The 23,351-nt window shown below is 49.8% G+C and overlaps 1 protein-coding gene across 2 annotated transcripts in view; it reads right to left on the bottom strand.

Moving 5' to 3' along the window:
* LOC137426852 (ubiquitin carboxyl-terminal hydrolase 36) overlaps positions 1-23,351 on the bottom strand; it is a 50,988-nt gene that overhangs the window by 22,652 nt on the left and 4,985 nt on the right. For both annotated transcript variants that reach the window (XR_013623608.1, XM_068115810.2), the window contains exons 2-8: positions 5,086-5,376; positions 4,736-4,933; positions 4,399-4,509; positions 3,818-3,920; positions 3,405-3,472; positions 1,033-1,103; positions 526-608 (exon numbers count right to left, since the gene is read on the bottom strand). Coding sequence is in view for 1 of the 2 variants with exons in the window: in XM_068115810.2 (XP_067971911.2) it covers positions 526-608; positions 1,033-1,103; positions 3,405-3,472; positions 3,818-3,920; positions 4,399-4,509; positions 4,736-4,933; positions 5,086-5,374 (923 nt within the window). In the remaining variant the exon portion in view is untranslated. The remainder of the gene's footprint in view (positions 1-525; positions 609-1,032; positions 1,104-3,404; positions 3,473-3,817; positions 3,921-4,398; positions 4,510-4,735; positions 4,934-5,085; positions 5,377-23,351) is intronic.

The raw sequence follows: 23,351 nt of genomic DNA on the forward strand, positions 1-23,351 counted from the left end.
TTTGTTCCTCTTTTCTCTCCCTTGTGAAGCCTCTTTCTTCAATCTGTTCAATCCTACTCTTCCCTCCAGGGCTTCAATTTGTCAGTACTTGAATACCACCACCTCAGGCCAGACCCCATTTTCTACACATGGTTGCTGTGCCTCATTCCCTTATCTCTGCTTTTCTCTCCTCTTTCGTTTTTCTAGAAACAGAAATCTAGGCTATTGGAGGAATAAATGACAAAGGGCAGCGGGTTCACAAAGGGGGCATAGGGGGACAAGGACATTGCATGTGAGGGATGCATTGCAGAAGAGAAAGGGGTGAGGGTGTCCGTAAGAGTAGAACAGCAGAGATGTTATGTGACAAAGCATGAGGTGACGATGGGAACCTTTTTAAAAGAGGAACAACACAACAGTTCATTCATCCCCTTCCATGACACACAATCAAACAGTAAGACAACTGTCAATGTGTGGCCTTATACCCTCTATCATCTTGGTCGGTCTTCCATGAGCCTAGAATTTGTCTAAAAATTTTTTCACTCTCACCTTTCACAGGCATACAAGTTATCCCCCTGCAAGATGTCAGGCCTCACAAATTGCTGCAATGATTTTTCCACATCTGGAGCATTCTGCGGCAGGTCAGAGCATAAGCAGAGGAATGGATTCATGTCAGTGGCCTGGGACCCACGGCCCAGCCTTATTGCAATTTAAAAAATGAAATAAATGCACTAATGGAATCGGGCATCATATCCTAGTTTGCCTCTAATATAGACCAAGTTGACCAGCATTATGCAGAACTAACAGTGTACTATTGGGATAAGAAGAGCAGAAAGACAGACATTTCCTGAAGTGGGGAGTGGGGAAGAGAGATGGGAGATGGGATCCCTCCACCCACCCTGCCTCTCCCTCCTCCCACCCATTCCGACACTCCCCCTTCCCTCCCCTCCAATTTTAAAGGGGTCCTATATAGTATTACAAAAGCTTTCAAAGTAGTTACAATGTAACTCCCCCCCTATTATTAACAGCATTATTCAAGAAAACCAAAATTCCCACCTTAATGTCAAGAATCATATCCATCATTGGCTGCAATGTGTCAGACTCCCCTTTGCATGTAAAGCATTTAACTGGAAGGGAAAATACAGGAAATTAATAGAGTGATAAAACAGCATAAATCTCATACAGTGCAATGTCAACTTGTACTGTAAATGGACAAAGTCATTACCATTAGCCAAAACACACTTTACAAATGATTGCCATCAAACGCTCTTTTTGCCCAATTGGTCTTTGTGGAAGGAGATGCAACAACAACAACAAAAGAAAAATCACACACAGACATGCAGCCAAATACATGTGAAATCACCGGACCTGGACTTCAGACAAACACAACCGCTGAACTTGGGAGGGTGGGGGTGGATCCCATGGATTAGAACGTATAGGGATCGTCCGTGCTCTATCCTACAAATTCTGAGTGTCAAGCAAAGAAGTCGCATGTTTAGTACGACTTCATCGGGGTTGGAATTGAACTGCTGAGCAAACCCAAAGTCATTATACCACAGAGTTTGGTTACAGTTGTACAAGGCCAAGGAAATATACTATTACAAGTTGTGTCAGCAGATCAGGATTGGGTTATTTCGATTTATGGTTCAGAAAATTGAGGTATTTATCTTAAGACTTCTTGGTAGACAATGTTGCAGGTATTGCTGTCTTGTGTATATTGTTATTTGATTGTTATTACCAAACCTGGTATGTTCAAATTTCTATCAAACAAGCGTTACGCCTAGGTTCCCCGTCGGTGAAGTGATATGAGTTGACAAAGTGGAAGACGCAAGGCGGCCATCTTGGATTTTGACGTGGCGACCCAATTTTTAATAGCGTTCTTCCTTATGCCTAGATACACCCACACACCAGATTAGAAGTTGGTACTTCGCTTATTTTTCAAGATATTCCGCTCACATGGTTCAGACATACATGGCGGTGGCCATCTTGGATTTTGATGTGGGTTGCACCCACACACCAAATTAGAATTCGGTCCTTCGCTTACGGACGCACAGACGGAGGGGAAAACCATAGTCCCCCTTTCGCTCCGCGGTGCGACGGGGGACAAAAATCCTTCTAAACAGGAAACTTCCTGTTTTTAAGGATGTCATAAAGGACACAAACAGTCACAAAGATCTAATTTAACATGTCAATTAAGGTGGTGTAAAAGACGGTGCATCAACGGCAGAAACTTCCGAAAAAATGGTTAGTTTTGTCTTCTTCTCCAGCCTTTAAAACCTTTACTTTATTTCAATTTAATTGTGTACTTGAACTCTGTACAACACAAATCGCCTTGTTGGCACTTCCAAAAACCTCCAGTTTGGCAGTATTTGGGCAAAATATTAAAACATTTTACACTATGTTGACCAATCAAATTTGCCGCTCGCACTGTTCGCGTTGGGGAATATCGATGTTCAGACAAAATGGTGGTTCGTGCTAGGAAATATAAATTGTGCTCGGAAAGGCAAAGCAAGAGTTGAGAAGACCCTTCCCATGTCTTTTTTCAAGACTGCACGGGGTAAGGTGTTCTACGAACTCTCTCGTTACCTCCGTCACCGAAGGTGGACGGAGGTTATGTTTTCACCCCTATCTGTCTGTTTGTCTGTGAGCAAGTTGTCTCAAAAAGTTGTGGACTGATTCGGACAAAACTTGGTGGATAGATCGGGTATGTTACAAGGAAGAATTGATTCCATTTTGGTGAAGATCTGAATCCGGATCTGGATCAGAGAAATTTTTAAGTGATTCTTCACAATTGAGTGATCGGGCTAAAAATGATATATAGCAGGATATCTCAAAAAGTTATGGACGGATTCAGACAAAACTTGGTGGAGAGGTTGGGTGTGTGACAAGGACAAATCGATTCGATTTTGGTGAAGATCTCAATGTGGATTCGGATGTGATAATTACTTAATTTCTGAAGTGATTCTTCACCATTGATTCATTCATTCTTCACCATTGGGAGATAGGGTTAAAACCGATATATAGCACAATATTTCAAAAAGTTATGGACGCATTTGGACGAAACTTGGGGGATGAGTTGGTTAGGTGGTTGGGTGAGTGACAAGGATGAATCGATTTGATTTTGGTAAAGATCTGAATATGGATTTGGATACGATAATTATTTAATTTCTAAGTGATTCTTCACCATTGAGAGATCAGGCGAAAAGCGATATATAACATGACATTAAAAAAAGTTATGGACGAGTTATGACTAAACTTGGTGGACGAGTTGGTTCGGTGACAAGAACAAGCAGATTCGATTTTGGTTCAGGTCCGAATCCAGATCCGGCCTATTAGTGGGATACAAAACAAACTGTTCAGCCCGGCAGAGGTATGCAGTCAACCGAGTGCCGTTCTAGTTCAAACCTTTATTCATTTTAATGATTTACCTCGTGAACGGAGGAACCCTCCAAATATTTGATGCATCACAGTTGTGGTTTTGGAATACCGATCGAGGCTGTAAAGAAAAAAAAATGCAATAGCTCACCAAGATAATAAATTATTTAATCTTTGCAAGTACTGAAGCCTCTATGCAAAGCGTCAAAACACGACAAAGTTTACCACTACTATTGAAATAACACCAGATGGGAAGAGTGATTTCAGGAATTGATTGAGGGGATAAAAAAGCAAGTTGCATCGATGAGTGAGGCAGTATAGCGTTAGTAATGGATGGTTCATGGGAATAAATGGATGATGAGGAATGAGATGCAGGTAGAGGGCGAAGGAGTAAGGAGTGGAAAGTGGTGAATTTTTGTTGTTAAAGACAATGTAAGAGCGCGTTGGAAAATAACAAAACCCTCACTTGGAGAGGCCCTGGAGACAGCGGTTTTGCATCGCGTCGAGAAGAAGCCTGAGAAATTCATGTGCATCTTCCTGTTTACCATGGACAAAATGTTTTGCAATACCTGTAAACATGCACAGAGAATCCAAGACATTGGCAAAAACCTCCACGAAATAACCAGACACAAATCAGCTCCTTGTCATGCGATGCATCCATCTGTTGTCATCCCACTGTTTCCATTTGCACCCATGGTATCGTTTTTGTAATAATGATAACGTTGATAATATTAATATAGTCAATATAATTGTAACACTGCAATCGCTTTGTTGTGACTGCAAAGGTACTGGATTGAAGCGGTGTATGGTTAGTTCATTGTTGAGTCGAAACATGTAGAATAATCCAGTGTCTCAATGCAATCTCTTCACTTCCATGGTGACAGACAGCTTAGAGACTCAAGAGTACTTCAAAATAATTTAATACTTACATTATTTGCTAACTGGTATCCCCACCCAGGTCATACTATCCTCTTCAACTAAAGTATCAAACAAGCCCGGCTATGCCGCTGTTAGACTTTCAGTCTTGTTTAAATCCAATTCACTTACATTTGAGGTACCGAATGAAGGGCAGTGGCTTGAAAGAACGCTCGGTACATGAGAAAGCTTTGCTTACGTGTTCTCGCATCTTGCACAGAACGCAGAAGTACAACTGCTGACCTACGCAACATAAACACAAATACAACACGATTGAAGACCCGAGGATGGATATGAAGGTCAATTTGCTCAATTGCATAACAACACACCAATTGAGAGTTTGCTCAAATTTGGAAGGAGAGATTTTTTTATGGAAATGAAAATGCTTCATGTTATGATTGCAAGATAGATTTGCTACAACTCAAGGTGCAATAACATCAATAAGATGAAGGCAAAGTGAGGAACTCACAATCATGCTTGTGTTGCCCTGACAGTAGGAAGTTCACCAGAGGAGGTGTATATGTAAGGCACTGAAGAGTGGCATTTAAAAAACACGTGTTGCCCATGTTTTGGAGACCAGCCCCAATGCGGCTAATCTTCTGCCACTTCAGTCTCACCTCCTCTGGAGGAAAAAGCACTCGTCGGGGTATGGGGATCCCATCGCCATCTGCAGGCAGCACAATGAAAACCCAAAGTACAATCACGAAGGCATGATCACAGTTCAACACACAACCTGAACACATTCCAGAAGATCAATACAATTATGATGCTGTAGTATGCCGAGATTAACCTTTGAAAACCGAGACTCTGAAAATTAACCTTTGATATGAGAGTGATGACCATCAAAATTGACTCGACCCCTAACGCGGTCTTCACTTTCAGGGTTCAGAATGATAACATCTTGCTGAAGACCGATAAGAGGGTTGAGAGAAGAACTTGGTGCAGTTTCAAACTCAATCCACTCCTCGAGGATCTGTCGGGAACCGCTGACCAACAGCTGATCAAGGTCCCCTGCATTGTCTCCAATCACAGCTATGGCTGAACCTTTGCTGTCAGGATTACGCTTTGCCGACCTGAATGCAGCTTTAATCTTCTCATCCAGTTTCATATCTGTTTCAAACAATGGGACAACAGAGCAGGTATATATATGGTGAGAAAATAGCGTTAAGTCATAACCTAATCTGCTTCATTATGGCATTATAATTATTTCCTGTGGGTATTTCCAGCCTGTGGATGCTGGATGTATATGCTGGGAGTGCGGCTGTGCCGCTGATGCAGTGCCCCCAATTTCCAGTAAGCTGGTACTCATTTTGCTGACCTTGGAAGGATGATAGGCTGAGTCAACCCACCTGGTGTTATTTAACGGTACGGCAGGTGCTCAAACTCAAGACCCTAAGATTTTAAGCAAGCCACCTTAACCATTAGGCCAACACCAGGATTATTATGGCATTAATACTGGTCATAAAGTGAAAGTGGACTTGGGGGCAGGCCAGTGGAATGACTCATTTTGAAAATAAATAAATAATATTAACACTCCAACTTTTAGATCCTTTTATCAGTGCCTGGAAGAAAATAACGAGACATGCAACTTTCAAATGATGAAAAGAGTACACCTTTCATTGGAATCACGTATCATGCCTTTTGCACTTCAGTGCAACCATCGACATTACATTCTGATCACGTTATACTCTGAATATAAATAGGAGCAATACCCCTGGGCACTCACCTGGTAGAATAAGGCAGTATACTACACCGCATAAAAGTATTTTAAACAGTACAACGGTACCAATTTTTTTTATGCCATGAACAAACTTTGGTAAATCATGGGCGATGAACAGAACATCGTTGCCAAGTTTCATCAGAATTGTATGTGCAGTTTCTGAGAATAAACCAAATACTTATTTTGGGGGGGTCAAACCTGGACCCACTTTGATCCCTCGTAAACTCCCATAGACTTCAATTTTCTTAGTGCCGTGAACAAAATTTTGGTACATTACGGGTGATGAAGGTTGTGGTCAAGTTTCATCGAAATAGTGCGTGTAGTTTCAGAGGAAAAAGCAAATTCCTATTTTGAGGAGGGGGGGGGGGGGGCGGGGAAGTTCAAACTTGGATCCATTTTGACCCCCGGTAGACCCCTTTAGACACCAATTTTTTTCATGCCGTGAACAAACTTGAGTTGCAACATACCAAATATAATTTGTGCCAAATTTGGTCACAATCCCATCAGCCGTTTCGGAGAAGACGTTGGACGTGTTTAGGGACTGACTGACTGATTGATTGATTGATTGATTGACTGACTGACTGACGACGCATCATCGCATAAGCTCCCCTGAACTACGTTCCAAGTGAGCTAAAAATTCCACAAGGCACCACACGTACAATTTATTAAGTATTAAAATATGGCAGAATTCTGACCCCTGATCTGCTCCCTCCAATCCCAATAATGTTCCACCTTTGCCATTTCCCTTCTTTTCTCTCTCTCTCCTCTCTCTTTCTGTCTCTGCATGAGGGGGAAGAGTCTTAAAAGCCTTCACTGTTGGGGACCCAAGTACATGTTTTAGGAGACTGTGTAATGAAATTGTATCTAAGTTGTATCTCACCTAGCTCGCCTTCGCGCTGTTGAAACCAAAGCATTCAGAATCATTGGAATCTCCCGCGATGAAGCTAACTCCAAGGGCCTCTCACTCACTCACCGCAGGCAGGTTGGTGGTCTTTCCATCTTCTACCGACTCCTCTCTGGCCTTGCCCCCCCCAGCTCTCTCTGGGCTCTGTCCCGCAAATATTCCTACAGGTCACACAAGATCTGCCTGCAACCCTCTTTTGGTTAAACTGCCAAAATCAAGACTCTCTGCTCACCTTCACTCCTTCATTCCTCTTTTCTCCCGCCTCTGGAACAAACTCCCTCACTCTCTTCAATCCCACTCCACCCTCCAAGTCTTTAAAACAGCTGTTCACCACCATCTCTTATCTTCCCCCATCCAAAACCTTGATCTTTTCTACCCCCGCTAATTTCACCCCAATTCCACTTTTTGAAATACCAACTTCTGTCCTGGAAGTCCTTGGTGTCCTTGTGCTTTATACTTCTCCCTCCCCCCCCCTTCCCATGCCTCCTCCCCCCGGGCCCTCTCCCTTCCACACATCTCCCTGCTCTCGGATGTTGTGTTTGTGTGCTTCCCCTTTTCTCCCCATCTTGTCTTCCGCTCCCTCTTTTTGTGTATTTTGTTTGTCTGGTCGATTTGTTTGTGAAGTAAATGTTAGCTCTTTCACGAGCCTCGATTCAGTATACAAAAAACAAAGAAAAAAAAAGAAGAAAAAAAAGTTGAACCCAGGTGTTATGCTTTCTCCAACCACTGAGAGGCTTCGATAAGAACTCGGACGAACATCGCTCCGAATCATTCCTGTGACATTTAATCTGTGTGACAGTGTATACTCGAATGGTGCATATATCTAGATGTTCCAGGCTTGCTTGCATTGATTGCTAATTGCTTGACACCTCCATGATTATGTAATCCTGATACAAGGCTTGATTATTTCTTACAGGTGTTGCCAGAGATCGAATCTGAATTAAACCTACCATTAGGACAATGTTGTGGATCTTGATTTCTTACGACAATTAATTCAGTTCTTACTTTTTCACGTGACTGTATGTTCTCTCCCGAGTGCCATTCTAGTTTACAGCTGCGGAAACATGCCTGCGAAAGTGAAGATTCTTTTGTCCATAATAATCCCAAAATCTGTTCCTTCTTGCATTGGTTCTAGCATTCGATTATTCAGTTTATACATCTCTCCACTGTTGCTGTTTCCAAGATGGAGAACTCTGCATTTGTGAGTATTAAAAAGGAGCTGCAATACAGACGACTAATCTGCAACTTGAAGCAAGTCTGTTAAGATATTGTTGCGGTTTTGAGTTTGTACAGTGAGTATAATAAAGGTTAAAATTTCCCCCTCATAGTTAGTCACACAAGCAACACGTAGCCTCGCGATAGTATAGTTATTTCTTAGTATTTGTGAGCTTAGTCCTTTTCCTATGTTAGTTCTGCGTTGAGTAGAGTCAGGAGAATAGGCCCTACTTCTACCGACTTTCCAGCCTCCCTAGCCTCATGCCCCTTTGCGCTGACTTTGGTTCATTTTGGGTGAATTAACACGAAGCAGGCCTAGGAGGGTCGGGGCGGAGCCGAATGAGGGGCGGCAGAGAAGCTGACGGTAAGTCTACATGACTCGGATGCGGCACGAGCCGCCAATCAGGGCTCAGAGGTTGTGGCGGCGGCGCTGCGTCACAGGGCGTGGTAAGAAGGTTCGAGAGGGTTCGAGCAGGTTCGGGGGCGTATCTATATAAGCGTTGCACAAAGCCCCCAAGAGGACTCGACTCGCAGCAGTAAAAGGACTTGCCCCCAAGAGGACTGCTGCCCAGGGAGAACTCGCGCGCACTGACCAACCCGGAGGAATCGTTGACGAGCAGGAGTTGAGAGCGTCCAAGGACTGTGAGAGATACGCGGGTGAAGAAAGACGCGCATACACTGGAATACGCGCTATTATAAGTGACGCTCGGTTGAGTTGGAGGCAGATCCATGTGCAGTGCATTAAGTCGCGCGAGTGATAACGGCTGTGTAATCGCCAGCCGCGCTGAGAGTCCCGCCTTTGCCGTTCCACCTCATCGGCTGCGTTTGTTTGGGAGACGCGCTACGAGGTTCCTTCCATCGCCTGCTGCCATCTTCGCGGGACGTGCTGGGACCATGGAGAGCCGGACGGGGCCGTTCCTGGACAACCACATCGACGCGTCTGGCTGGGACATCAATCCATCTGCAATTCCCTGTGTGAGTGTGACGGGCCCGAGTCTGCGGGATAAGATAAGACTGATGAAGTGCTGCTCTGTGTATCTGCGTCCCGATTACTGTATATACGTGTGGGAATAATTAAACCTGTGTTCTTCCTTTTTCCATTCGATCGTTCCTGTGGTTTCCTCATTGGCTAAGCATGGTACGAATAGAACCGCTCGAATCGGGTTCCACTACTAAACTGCACGGACCACGTGGTACTCAATCCGCTCGGCGTACCCAAACCACACGTGGCTCGTGCGAGGCTTGCTTCTTCGCTTCCGTGGCGGCGCAGGGAATTAGGTACAAGCGAGAGTTGGTGCCGAAACCCTACTTTGCGTTTGCCCGGAAGGGACGTTTCAAGTCTTGGTTCCATCAAGCCCAGAAAGAACAAGGGGATTAATCCCCCCTTGGTAAGGGGAAGAGGGGCGGCGAAGAACCGTAACAATATATTTTGGGCAGGTCCGTAGATTTTTGGGTCATCTGCATAAATCAAGGTCTTGCTTAGTGATATTCACTGGATGATTATTTTTATATTCAGTGAATGAAATGAGTGAATGATCGTTTTAAGGCTATTAAAGCCTAATTATTAAGATCGTTAGAGCGGGGGTTAGCCTTGCGGGCCCAATGACCTCATGGTTCCCTGTTTGAGGCAATGTTTGTATGGCCGGATACCCTTCCTGACGCCAACCCTTAGTCGCCTCTTACGATGCGCAGGGATATGGTGTACCTATTCTAAATCGGGGTACACACCGGGATCATTCATCCCAGCAAGCTGGTACTCAATTTGCCCACCTCGGAAGGATGACAGGCTGAGTCAACCCCCCTGGCGTTAATTCAGCGATCGATCGGGATTCGAACCCAGGATCCTAGGATCCCAAGCCTGCACCCGAACTGCTAAGCCAACACCAGGATGATCATTAATATAATCTGAATATATTAATGATCACCCACTGAGTATAATGTATTCATTAATTTAATAAAATAAAATATATTCAGTGGTGATGTGTGTGTGTGTGTGTGTGTGTGTGTGTGTGCATACACACATACATACATATATATATATACATACATATATATATATATGTATATATATATATATATATATATACATATATCCTGTTCAACCACCTGTTCAACACTGCATTCAACATTTAACCCACAGCATCTAACCCCTGACTATCTCCTCTCCTTCTCCCTCCTTTGTGCTTTGAATATTTCCCTATTGATTCTTTTTTTTACCTTCGCAAAAGCGGAAGGTTATGTTTTGATCGCTGTGTATTTATTTGTATGTCTGTGTGTGTGTGTGTGTGTATGTTATTCGCATAACTCAAAAAGTATTCAACCAAATTGCATGAAATTTGGTGGGATGATTGGTTATTATACGGGACACATTTGATTAGATTTTGGGAGCAATCGGGTCAAAGGTCAGGGGGGTCACGACCTTGCAAAATGTGCGTTTTTTGTCATAACTCGGTCAATTCTTATCCGATTTGCATGAAATCAGCACCAAACTGTTCACTGTTCTGTTCCCTACACTCCCATGCCAAGTACAGAACAGTAGCTGCGGCGAAGGTATGCGCTCTACCGAGTGCCCGTTCTAGTTTTGCAATTGTTTTTATGTTTTGCTATGCATTATGTTTTGCACTCTGTCAAAGCGTCTTTGGGCTTCCTGAAAAGCGCTATATAAAATAAATGCATTATTATTATTATTATTATATATATATATATATGTGTGAGACATAATTCGTGGCTGGTGCTCACCATTAAAGCTAGGAGGTGCCTTGATCATCTTAATAGACGATTTTGGTCCTCATTGGTTAGATTTTTTGCAGTATGCCATCCTGACGAGGGTTAATAAGCCCGAAATCTGGATTGGCGGCTCTGCTTGATGTTTAGCCAATGGGGACCAATGAATAAATCTCTGTCTGTTGACAGAGTGGCCGGGCTGAAGCCTCCAGAAGACCCTTTGGGTCGGAGGTGACGCTTTGGTCTAGGACTTCGGTCCACAGGAGATTGGGACAGTGCTCGTCACGCTGTTATGTTCGTTGATTATATATATATATATATATATATATATATATATATATATATATATATATATATATATATATATATATATATATATATATATACATATATATATATATATATATATATATATATACATATATATATATATACATATACAGTATATATATATATATATATATATATATATATATATATATATATATATATATATATATATATATATATATATATATATATATATATATATATATATATATATATATATATATAAAAGCGAAATGTCTGTTTGTTTGTTTGTTTGTTTGTTTGTTAACCTCCTCCTCTGAGCTCCCAAGGTTAATCACCACAAAACTTTATAGGATAACCTCTTTTACCACCCTGCACCTAAATAGGGGTTTAAAACAGTTATTTTCTCACAATTCATAATTTATAGACATCCGAGCTGCCACCTGTCACCATGATCTCCAAGGGTTGATCCACATATAGATAGCTTTATAAAAAGCCGAATTTTGTTTTTCGGATTTCAACATGAATACCAATATAATTAGTGAAATTGTGACCCCCGATCGTGAAATATGTTATCAGTTGTGAAAAACAACTCTTAGTTAAGGCGTTACAATGATTGGTAAGTTCGGCAAAAAAGGAGTCACATGACCTCTGAAATTCACGAATCATTCAAAAACTGAAAATAGTACAAAGACAACCTATACATAGATTTAAATGGAATTTTACTGCTCATCTAACAACATAACTCTCAAGGTTGAAAAAATAGTTTGTACAAAAAATGACCCACGTGACACCATCTACAAATTGCCACATGCCAATGGGTGAACCCTCCAACAATCACATTAAAGCGCGATGCTGCGCGCGCTAATGCTTACGCAAAGAGCAAGCGGACAACGCGGTTCATAAAAGAGTCTTTATTCAAAGTACTCAAACTGCAGCACTAAAACTGCTCAGGGCTGCGCGCTCCGCGTATATCGTCAGGCCACGCCTCTCTCCCTGGCGTGGCCCATCCCCACTTGGTGTGCGGGGTGATGTCACCACATCAGTGCTTTCGTGTCCGCCACACGCGCCCCCCCAGAATCCCCGCGCACCTGAAGGGTCAGTTTGCGGGGCAAACGGATGACCCGGCCGAAGCGCCCCCTGGCGACTGGCGGCGTCTGAGATGCAGGGATGCCATCTGGGATGCCTCCGGCAGCAGGACCGGGGGGTGGCGTGGCGGCGGGGCTGGGCGGTGCCGGGGGTCCGCCCGCAGGGGGGCGGCCCTGACGCGGGGGTCGGGCCACTGGCGGTGGATGGTCCACGTCGAGGTGGGCCGGCTTGAGGCGGTCTACAGAAACGCGGTCAGGAGTACCGCCGATATCCAGGGTGAAGTGCTTCGCCCCGGTCTCCAGCACGCGGAAAGGCCCGTCGTACGGGGGCCGCAGTGGTGTCCGGTGGGCATCGTGGCGGACAAAGACGTACTCCGCCGTGCGAAGCTCCGGGGCGACGTGCGTCGGTGGGTGCCCGTGGCATGCCGTTGGCACCAGGGCGAACCTCTGGGCGGTCTCTTGCAGAGCGGAGCGCTGCTGTGCCGCGGACCATGGTGCCGTGGAGTCGGGGAGGAACTCGCCCGGCACCCGCAGCGGTTGCCCGAAGACTAACTCCGCCGCGGATGCGCGCAGGTCCTCCTTGGGCGCCGTCCGGAGGCCCAGCAGGACCCAGGGGAGCCTGTCGACCCAGCCGCCGTCGCGGAGGGTGGCCCGGAGCGCGGCCTTCAATGAGCGGTGAAATCGCTCACACAGGCCGTTAGCCTGGGGGTGGTAGGCCGTGGTTCGGTGCAGCCGGACCCCGAGCCCCTGCGCGACCGCCCCCCAGAGCTCCGAGGTGAACTGGGGGCCGCGGGTCGGACGAGATGTCTGAGGGGGGCGCCGAACCGGGCGACCCAGGTGGCGAATGAAAGCCTGCGCGACATCCGCCGCCGTCGTCGACGCCAAGGGCACGGCCTCCGGCCACCGGGTGGTGCGGTCCAACATGGTGAGGACGTGGGTGAAACCCCGCGAGGGGGGGCAGAAGGTCCCACCAGGTCCACGTGGACGTGGTCAAACCGGCGTTCCGGCACCGTGAACGGGGCCAACGGGGCCTGGGTGTGCCGGTGCACCTTGGCGCGCTGGCACGCGAGGCACGTCCTGGCCCAGCCGCGGACGGCCTTCCGGAGGCCATGCCAGACGAACTTGTCGGCGATCAACCTTTGGGAGGCCCTCGCGCCCGGGTGGGACAGGCCGTGGATGGCGTCAAACACCTGGCGCTGCCAGCCCGCGGGCACGATGGGGCGAGGACGCCCGAGGGAGACGTCGCACAAGAGGGCCGCGCCTGCGCCGTCGAACGGCACCTCGGTGACACGGAGGCCCGTGATGGCGGTCCGCAAGGCCTGGACGTCGGGGTCAGCGGCCCGGTCCGCTGCCATCCGGGCATAGTCGATGCTGAGGTGGACTGTGTGGGCGACGGCCCGGGAAAGGCAATCCGCCACCGGGTTGTCCTTCCCCGCGACGTGCCGGATGTCCGTCGTGTACTCGGACACGGCCGAGAGGTGACGCTGCTGCCGGGCCGACCACGGCTCGGTGACCTTGCCCATCGCGAAAATCAGCGGCTTGTGGTCGACGAAGGCCGTGAACGCACGGCCCTCGAGCAGATGGCGGAAGTGCCTGACCGCCAAGTGAAGCCCGAGCAACTCGCGGTCGAAGGTACTGTAACGGCGTTCGGGCGGGCGAAGCTGCCAGCTAAAGAACGCCAGCGGTTGCCAAGCTCCACGCACCCATTTGCTCGTGCACCGCGCCCACCGCGTAGTCCGAGGCGTCGGTGGTGAGGGCGATCTGTGCATCGGGCGCCGGATGCGCGAGCATGGTGGCGTTAGCCAAGGCGAGCTTCGCGCCCGTGAACGCCGTGTCCATCTGCTCGGTCCAGGTAACGTCGCCTTTGCCCGGCTTACCTCGGAGAGCTTCGTGCAGGGGGCGCAGGAGCTGGGCGATACGGGGCAGGAACCGATGGTAAAAGTTCACCATGCCCAGGAACTCCTGCAGCCCTCTGATCGTGCGGGGGCGCGGAAACCCCTTCACCGCCTCCACCTTGGCCGGCAGGGGGACGGCTCCGTGCCTGGTGACACGATGCCCCAGAAAATCGATTATGGCGGCGCCGAACCGGCACTTTGCGGGGTTCACAATCAGGCCATGCTGGCCCAGGCGTTCGAAGAGCGTGCGGAGGTGGCGTAGGTGCTCTTCGCGGGACGCGCTGGCGACGAGGATATCGTCCAGGTAGACGTAGACAAAATCCAAGTCGCGCAGGACGCTGTCCATCAGTCGCTGGAACGCCTGAGCCGCATTCTTCAGACCGAAGGGCATCCGCAGGAACTCGAAGAGTCCGAATGGCGTGATGACCGCCGTCTTCGGGACATCCTCCGGCCTGACGGGGACCTGATGGTAGCCGCGTATGAGGTCCACCTTCGAGAAGAAGGACATGCCCGCCAAACGGGCGGAAAAGTCCTGAATGTGGGGGACGGGGTAGCGGTCGGGAGTCGTGGCGTCATTGAGACGGCGATAGTCCCCGCACGGTCGCCATCCCCCGCCGGGCTTCGGCACGATGTGCAGCGGCAACGCCCAAGCGCTCTCTGAGCGCCGAACGATGCCGAGTCGCTCCAGGGTAGCGAACTCTGCTTTTGCCACCGCCAGCTTCGTCGGCTCGAGGCGGCGTGCCCGGGCGTAGACCGGTGGCCCGACGGTGGGGATGTGATGGGCCACCCCGTGCTTGACGGCCCCCGCCGAGAAGGTGGGCCGCGTGAGGGCCGGGAAGCCGGCGAGGAGGCGGGTGAATGCGTCCGCTGCCGGAAGCGTACAGACCAACGTGGCCAGAACCGAACCGTTCGGCAAGCCGCTTGGCAAGCCGCTCGTTGAGCTGCTCGACGAGCTGGGCAGCACACAAGCGAGCGAGCTGAACGTCTCGGCCTGGACAAGACGTCTGCGCTTTACGTCGACCAGGAGCCCATTAGCGCACTGGAAGTCCGCGCCAAGCAGTGCCATGGGCACGTCGGCGGTGACGAACGTCCATCGGAAAACCTGCCCTCCGAACCGCAGAGAGAGGCAGCGTTTTCCGTACGTACGGATGGGCGTCCCGTTCGCGGCAAGCAGCGCGGGGCCCCCGCCCACGGCGTGCTTGTCTGACGTGCCGGCGGGAACGACACTCACCTGCGCTCCCGTGTCGCACAGGTAACGGCGCCCGGATAAGGTGTCCGTTATGAACAGCAGGCTGCTCGAACGGCCGGCGCTCATCGCCACTATTGAGCGCCGGCCCGGGCGTTTCCCGACCTGTTGAAGGAGCATGGCGGATGACATTGCCGAGCCTCGTGGCCAAACTTGGCGTGGAACCAGCACCAGGTGGTGGAGCTGGAGGAGTGTGGCTGGCTCCGCCAGGCCGGTGGAATTGGCGGTTTTCGCCGCGGCGGTGGGCGGGGCGTGGCGGCGGTCACGAGGGGCGTATCAGCATGCTGCGTATGCTGTGGAAGCTGATGCTGTGGATCAGCAGCATCAGCCTCGAGGTCCGTGATGGCCGCGCCGACTCTCGCCCGCGTATCCGAAGCCGCGAAGTACCTGTCCGCCTCGGCTGCCAATGCTCGGGGTTCCGTTAGCCCGGTCCCGGCCAACGCGAGGCGAACCTGCGCTGGAAGTTGGCGACGGAAAAGCGCCCGGAATAGAGAACCGGGGGCTTTGTCGCCCAACAGTGACAGCATATGGTCCATTCGGACCGACGGGCGCGTGTCGCCGAGCTCGGGGAGATCCAGGAGGCGGTCGGCCCGTGCGTCGTCCGTGAGGCCGAACGTGTCTAGGAGTAGCCGCTTGAGTGCCTCGTACTTGTGGCCGTCCGGTGGGTGGCGAAGGACGGACACAACTCGAGCGGCCGTGCCGGGCCCGAGGGAGGCGACGACGTGGCAGTAGCGCATGTCGTCGTTGGTGAGGCGCCGAAGCTGAAATTGGGCTTCGGCTTGAACGAACCAGACTTCGGCCTGGGCCTCCCAAAATTCGGGAAGTTTAATCGCCATTGCCATGGCGTCGTGTTCGGAAGGATCGCTACGGCAGATCCAACGTCGAGGTCACCATATAAAGCGCGATGCTGTGCGCGCTAATGCTTACGCAAAGAGCAAGCGGACAACGCGGTTCATAAAAGAGTCTTTATTCAAAGTACTCAAACTGCAGCACTAAAACTGCTCAGGGCTGCGCGCTCCGCGTATATCGTCAGGCCACGCCTCTCTCCCTGGCGTGGCCCATCCCCACTTGGTGTGCGGGGTGATGTCACCACGTCAGTGCTTTCGTGTCCGCCACAACATCACAAAAAGGTGAGTTGTTGTTTTGCTGTTTGTTTGTGATCATACTGCTTTGAGCTCCCAAGGTTAATCACAACGAAACTTTAACCACGATGTACCTTAACAGGGGATTATACCATGACTAGCAGAGGTACCCGGCTTTGCACGGGAGTGGGAGGAGGAGGGGAGGGGGAAGAGGAGGGGAGGGGAACGGGGGGGAGGGGGGAGGGGGAAGCAGGGGAGGAGGAGGGGAGGGGGAAGAGGAGGGGAGGGGAATGGGGGGGGAGGGGGAAGGGGGGGAAGGGGGGGAGGGGGAAGGGGGGAGGGAAGGGTGCGGGGGTGCCCAGGGGAAGAAGGGCCCCTCCCCTCCCCCTCCCCCCCTTTCCCCTCCCCCCCCTCCCCTCCCCCTTCCCCCTCCCCCTCCCCCTTTCCCCCTCCCCCTCCCCCCTCCCATCCCCTTCCCCCTCGTTCCCCTCCCCTTCTCTTCCCCCTCCCCTCCTCCTCCCCCTTCACACCAGGGGGGTTGACTCAGCCTGTCATCCCACCGAGGTCGGAAGTCGGAACTCATTGTCGTCAAATAAATGTAGCCTGTATGTTTCACTCTTTGTCACATGCCGTTGGTCCCATGTCAATCGGATGAAGTTGAAAAATTAACGTTACGTTAACGTAAAAATTAACGTAAAAATTAACGTTCTCTGGGTCGTACTGATTCCGAATAATGAAGTTGAAAAATTAACGTTCCGAAATACGCTAATTACGCTAACAGAAGCGCTGGAGGGAGCACTGCGCTCCCTCCCTTAGATTCCCTCCCTCTTCTGCTAGCGCTAATTACGCGTAACACACTAATTTTAAAACCCGAAGTTTTTTTAATTTTAAGGTGTGCTGTAGTCAGAAGCGCTAGAAGCGCTGCGCTCCCTCCCTTCGAATCCCTCTCTCTTCTGCTAGTGCTAATAATACGCTAATTTTAAAACCCGAAATTTTTTAAATGTTTATGTCTCCGTGACATTCCTGGGACCATCCCGAGTCGAACAGTACTTTCCGCTCGCAAATCCGTCCACGGGTTCTCGAGATCTTAGAGATCATAGATACATAGATCAGGACCAACTCTACTTTATATATATAGATGAGGAGGTCATTTGAGCTGTTATTGCCGAGTTGCACTCAGGAGTTAATTTAATTCCTAACCCGAGGTAATTTATTTACGACAGCTTCACTCCTTTACATCCTTTAGATTCTTCACACCCCTTAGGTCCTTTAAACCCTTTGTACCCTTTACATCCCTTAGACCCCTTATACTCCTTTGATCCATGTGGACCCTTGACACCTCTTAGATCCCTTTTGACCCTTTACACCCCTTAGACACCTGTTGACCCATTAAACCCTCTGCACCTTTTGGACCATAACACCCTTTAGACCCCTTCATACCCATTTCGACCCTTTTGAGACATATATACCTTCTTCGACACTTTTAAGACCTATTGACTTTTTAAGACACTTTGGACAACTGAAGACCATTTGGACACTTTTGTCCCCTTTTGCTCTTTCATCCATAGACACCTTCTTTTTCTTTTCTTTTTTTGTATACAAGATCAGGCTCGTGTAAGAGCTAACATTAATGACAAAAAAACTAACGGACAGATAAGACATAATAAAGGGAGCTAGAGACAAGATGGGGAGACAGGGGGAAGCACACACGTACAACATTTGAGAGCAGGGACATCGGGAGATCGGTGGGAGGGAGGGGGCTTGGGGGGAGGAGGCGTGGGAAGATAGGTGGGGGTGGGAGAGGTTTAAAAAAAAACCACATGGACACAGCCAGGACTTCCAGGAGAGAAGTCGATATTTCAGAAAAGTGGATCTGGGGTGAATTAACGGGGATAGAAAAGATCAAGGTTTTGGATGGGGGAAGATAAGAGATGGTGGTGAACAGCTGTTTTAAAGACCTGGAGGGAGGAGTGAGGGAGTTTGTTCCAGAGGCGGGAGAAAAGAGGAATGAAAGAGTGAAGGCGAGCAGCGAGTCTTGATTTTGGCAGGTTCACCAGAAGGAGGTTGCAGGCAGATCTTGTGCGACCTGCAGGAGTATTTGAGGGACAGAGCACAGACAGGGCTGGGGGCGGGGGAGGGGGCTAGGCCAGAGAGGAGTCGGTAGAAGACAGAAAGACCACCAATCTGCCTGCAGTGAATGAGTGAAAGGCCCTCAGAGTTGCCTTCATCGGGGGAGATTCCAATGATTCTGAATGCTTTGGTTTCAACCATGTGAAGCCGAGCTAGGTGTGAGGCAGGAGCACCAGCCCAGAGGGGAGAGCAGTATTCCATTGAGCTGCGGATGAAAGCCTTGTATGTGGTGAGGAGCTCAGGTGTGCCAAGGAAGGACTTTGCATGACGGAGGATGCCCAGTCGGTGACTGGCTTTGGAGGCCAGCTTGGAAATGTAGTTTTCCCAGGAAAGATCATGGCAGATTGTGAGACCCAAAAGCTTGAGTGACAGAACTTCTTGGAGAGGATTGTTGAGCGAGTAGATGGCAGGGTTGTCCAGACGGTCTTTTTGGAGAGACATAGTGAGAGTGTGAGATTTGTCAGGATTGAAAGACAAGTTCGACTTGTTTGACCAGTCTGATTTTGTCCAGGTCTGCAGAGAGTGATGAGGCTGCAGACTGCCGATCTGAGGGATGAGGTATGGAGCGGCAGAGAGTGGAGTCATCAGCAAAGAGATCGAGAGGATTTTCCAGAGTCTGGGAGATCATTGATGAAGACCAGAAAAAGCACAGGGCCCAGAACACTGCCTTGGGGAACTCCATTTAGACCTTTAGACTTTAAATAATCCTTTAGACCCCATTTGGCCCTTTTAAGAGCCTTGATTGTTTAAATACTGTCGCGTAACCGTGATTAACACCACAGTTACGGATGACCGATTTGCGAGACTTTAACTCCCGAGGCGAACACTCAATGGCGGACTCAAGTTCAACACCAACGCGCGGAATGGCGGGGCGCAGCGAAGGCTCCGCAACCTTATCTATTAAAATCAAACACCCAGGAAAACTGCGTTCAGATATTATGTACAAAAAGTAATATAAGGGTTTATTAGGAAAAGTAAAGCCAGTGAAAAAGCCCGCCGGTAAATCTAATAATTCTAATAAACCTAAATCGGGACGTCCCCACACGACTGACAGCAAACACAAACGAGGGAGATTAATCACGAAAATAACACGTCCCGTCGTTCAAAATATACGCGGAGATCGGGCTTATCTGTCTTTGTCGTCTTGTATTGTTGGTGTCCAGCACCGCTCCTTCCGGCCCGATCGCACACCACGAGGCCCCTCGCTCCAAGCACCACGCGTCCGACGCAGGCCAGCGGCTCCACTTGACCAGGGACAGGAAGGACTCCTTTCAACTCCACTCGACTCGACGACGCGGGAGTGCTGGCAGCCAAGTGCCAACGAACTGCTCAGTGCCAACTGGGTGTGCTCTCGTGTGTCTCCTGCGACTCCCTACAACCCGAACTGCACTCGAACTGCGACTGGAATGGCGTGTCCTCTCCAACTCTCCACCACCGCTCAACTCAACTCAACTGTCGAACTCAGAGAGACTCAACTCAACTGCCCGCGTCTGCTCAGAGAGACTCAACAACTCCTGAAATGGCGTCCGACCGTCGCCTATATTGGTGGCCGATGACGTCACATTGCGCACTCCTCAGCCAATCAAAGCCTCCCGCGACTCCTGACATCTCCCCCGTTACGCGACCCTGCGGTCCTGGCATAACACGTGCCGGCCAGGTTTGTAGGCCTTTGGAGGTGTACACGGTGGCGGCCAATCGTGGTGGTGTTTTTGACCTGGTTTCCTGTCAATTTAATACGAAGTCCTTGTCAGGGAAAGGGGATTATTTAATGTTGCGCTAAGGACCTAACTAATGTTTATGTGGTTTGCAGTGCCATAAAGGACAAAGGTTTGATTACTAGGTGATACTCACAGGGGCGTTACCTTTAATCCCTCACTATTTAACACTCGAATCTCCAGGTAGATCCACACTCATACATCTTACCCCGACAACCGCCTGAACATCAATAACTTATTACATGTAGAGTCCCTGTCACGACAGCCGAATACCTACCTATTCAGATCTACCTAGCTCTAGATGTTGCATTACCAAATTCATAACACAGCCCCCCCCCTGGAACCGTAGCTCCTGCAAGGTTCACCGCAGGGCTACCATTCCAGCCTTAACACTTACTGTCACACACTTAATTAACCCATGAAATAAATCAGGAAGGGCTGTGGGAAGTGAGTCGGACTACCTACCTACACTTCCTTAACATGCTGAACCCCTTAACCATCATGCAAGTATGTACATCTTCTTCGTTGTTCCTGTGGAGGGAGGAAACAACAACACACAACACTAACTTAACCACAAAACTTAACCATCTTTCCAAAACTCAAAACTCTAACCTTTGTACATACCCCGGTCTACAGACCGCGTCCCCCGGTGGATGCCACAAGACACAACCTTACCTGCGGGGCCATCCCCAATGCATCCCACTAAATTTCCACGGGCCCTGTCCAGATGTTACAGGTGAGTGACACGGCTCGGTGGATTTCGCCCACATTCATGCAACACAGACCCCTTAACCACTCATTCTCATTCCATAGGTCATCAAGGCATTTCAAAAATCAACAAAGCACTTATTCCCAATACACCCCCTGCAGGACCATGGCATTGATGTCATTCACGTGTGTGTGCATTCCTCAACTAGGCAGCGGGGAGGTACCGCACAAAAGATGGTGGGGGCGCATCAGGCTGTGGTGCCCGCAGTCCCAAAAACAAGTCAACCGACTTACAAATTCATTGCCCCCCCCCCTTTACCTCTTGGCCCCATGGCAGCCCAACAGCCCCTTTCCGCCGTTACCTCGCCGGTGAGGGTCTCCACACACACCAGGCTCCTTTGCCTCCTGCTTTCGCGCAGCAACACGGGTCACCGGGGGACTTCCTCACCCCGCGGCGCCCAACCAGACCCTCCACCGACGAGCTCCAATTTCCAGTTACCACCGGCTGCCAGGGGTAATTGCCGCAGAGGGGGGCCCGCAGGCATCGCTCCTCAGAGCTTGCTCTGTACCTGCGGACACACACACCTTCCCCACCCACAAGACCCCAAAACACACTTCCTCCCCCACTGCCATTCAATTCTCCACACAACTCAGCACAATTCAGTACAATTCCATAGATGGTGTAAAAGGTGTTACAAGGCTTGCCATGGCCTGCTACATGTGAAATTCCCCCAGTTCACATTTAAACCATCACATCTTCCCAAAAGCACATTTCCAAAAGCACAATTATCACCCCTCATTATCTCCAATAATCATCACACACTCTCCAGGTTCCACTCTCACGACCACATCAAAACACGTAACCACAATACAAAAACATACGCCACCCACAAGACACTGTGGCTCCCATTCCATCCCCTCACCGGCCATGTCATCACTCACACCCGCCTCCCAACTCCAATTTACATGTCCCCAATTTCCCAAAGCAAATCCTGAAGCCTGGGACAGTACTCCTCAAAACACTCACCTCAAGTGCAGGTAGTTGCAGGTTGGTCAGGTTCAAGAGTGTCATCCACCCTTCACAATCCCAAAATTTCACATTGGGCCTACCAAATCCTTCCAGATTTCTCTTTTGTCCCCACTACACTGGCAGGTATGTGGATCCGCATCCAACGGTGATCATCACTACACAACTACCTGTGGCCACGACAGCTCTGCACCTCTACCGTGCAAGGGTCACCGGGACAAGGTGAGCAGTCAAAACGCCAACATGGCCCATGAGTGTCCATAAGGGTGCGACCCACCATCCATCCTTCAGCCCCCCTGCGAGGAACACAGCTGCAGCAGCCCCAGCTGGCCAATGTGGTGAGCACTTGCTGCCAAAACACACACTACCGCACACACAACCTCGGCCCTGGGGGGCACGGTCGCAGTGCGTGGCATCCCTACAGCCACGTCCCCTGCACCTCCCCATCATCCCCCAGTCCGACTACAGAACTGCAGCCCCCCAGTGCTCACCCACACTTGACCACACCAAGGTCCAGTCAACAGCCATGCTCCACCAGGAGACCCACCCAGAAGACATGGTCCACACTCCTCGGACACGCACAGCACCACGTTGACCCTCAGGCTACACAACTACATCCCCATCATCCCGCGTCCCAAATATCAGCACAGTTGCCCCCGCAACCAGTTGAAAGCTGTGTCTTGCTACCCTATTAATTTCATCACAGCCTCCAACACTTTGGTCTACACACCTGGATCAATAATGGCGTCACTGTACAGTGTCCACCATGGCATTTCAAAATCCACCCTTAAATTTCCATCTAACCCACAGATTACCCATGCCAACCATTTGTCACATTTCACTAACCTCACCAAAGAAGGATGCTTTGCCATACACATGCCAGCCGAGCATGGCCCATATGCTCGGCTCGTTACACATCTCCCGATTCACATCCCCATGGCTCTCTTCCCAACCCGAGAGTCCATAAATCACAACGGAGCATCTGTGGAAGGTCACTCACACCATCACGTTCCACAGATGCCCCAATGGTTGTCCGGCAGGCTATCTCCATCCCTGTCCATTCGGTTTGACCCGCGTCCATCGACCAACACGGCATGGCAGGTCATCACATGCCAGTTGTCCCAAAGTCTCAGGGAGAGGGTGTCAGGTCGCATGCCCGGGTGATCACTACATCAGGCCCAAGCTGGCCATCTGCGGTGCCACCACCAAAGCGCGACCCACAACACCTCCCCCCAGTGGTCCTCAATATTTGCCATCCCAGGCTTGAGAAACCACCTCGGACCTCCCTGGAGGTCTTAACCCCCACCAGGGTCCGGTGACCCTGCCGGCCCGAGCCACCA

The sequence above is a fragment of the Myxine glutinosa genome, chromosome 5 (genome assembly GCF_964187855.1).
Source record: "Myxine glutinosa chromosome 5, kmMyxGlut1.1, whole genome shotgun sequence".
Classification (NCBI taxonomy): domain Eukaryota; kingdom Metazoa; phylum Chordata; class Myxini; order Myxiniformes; family Myxinidae; genus Myxine; species Myxine glutinosa.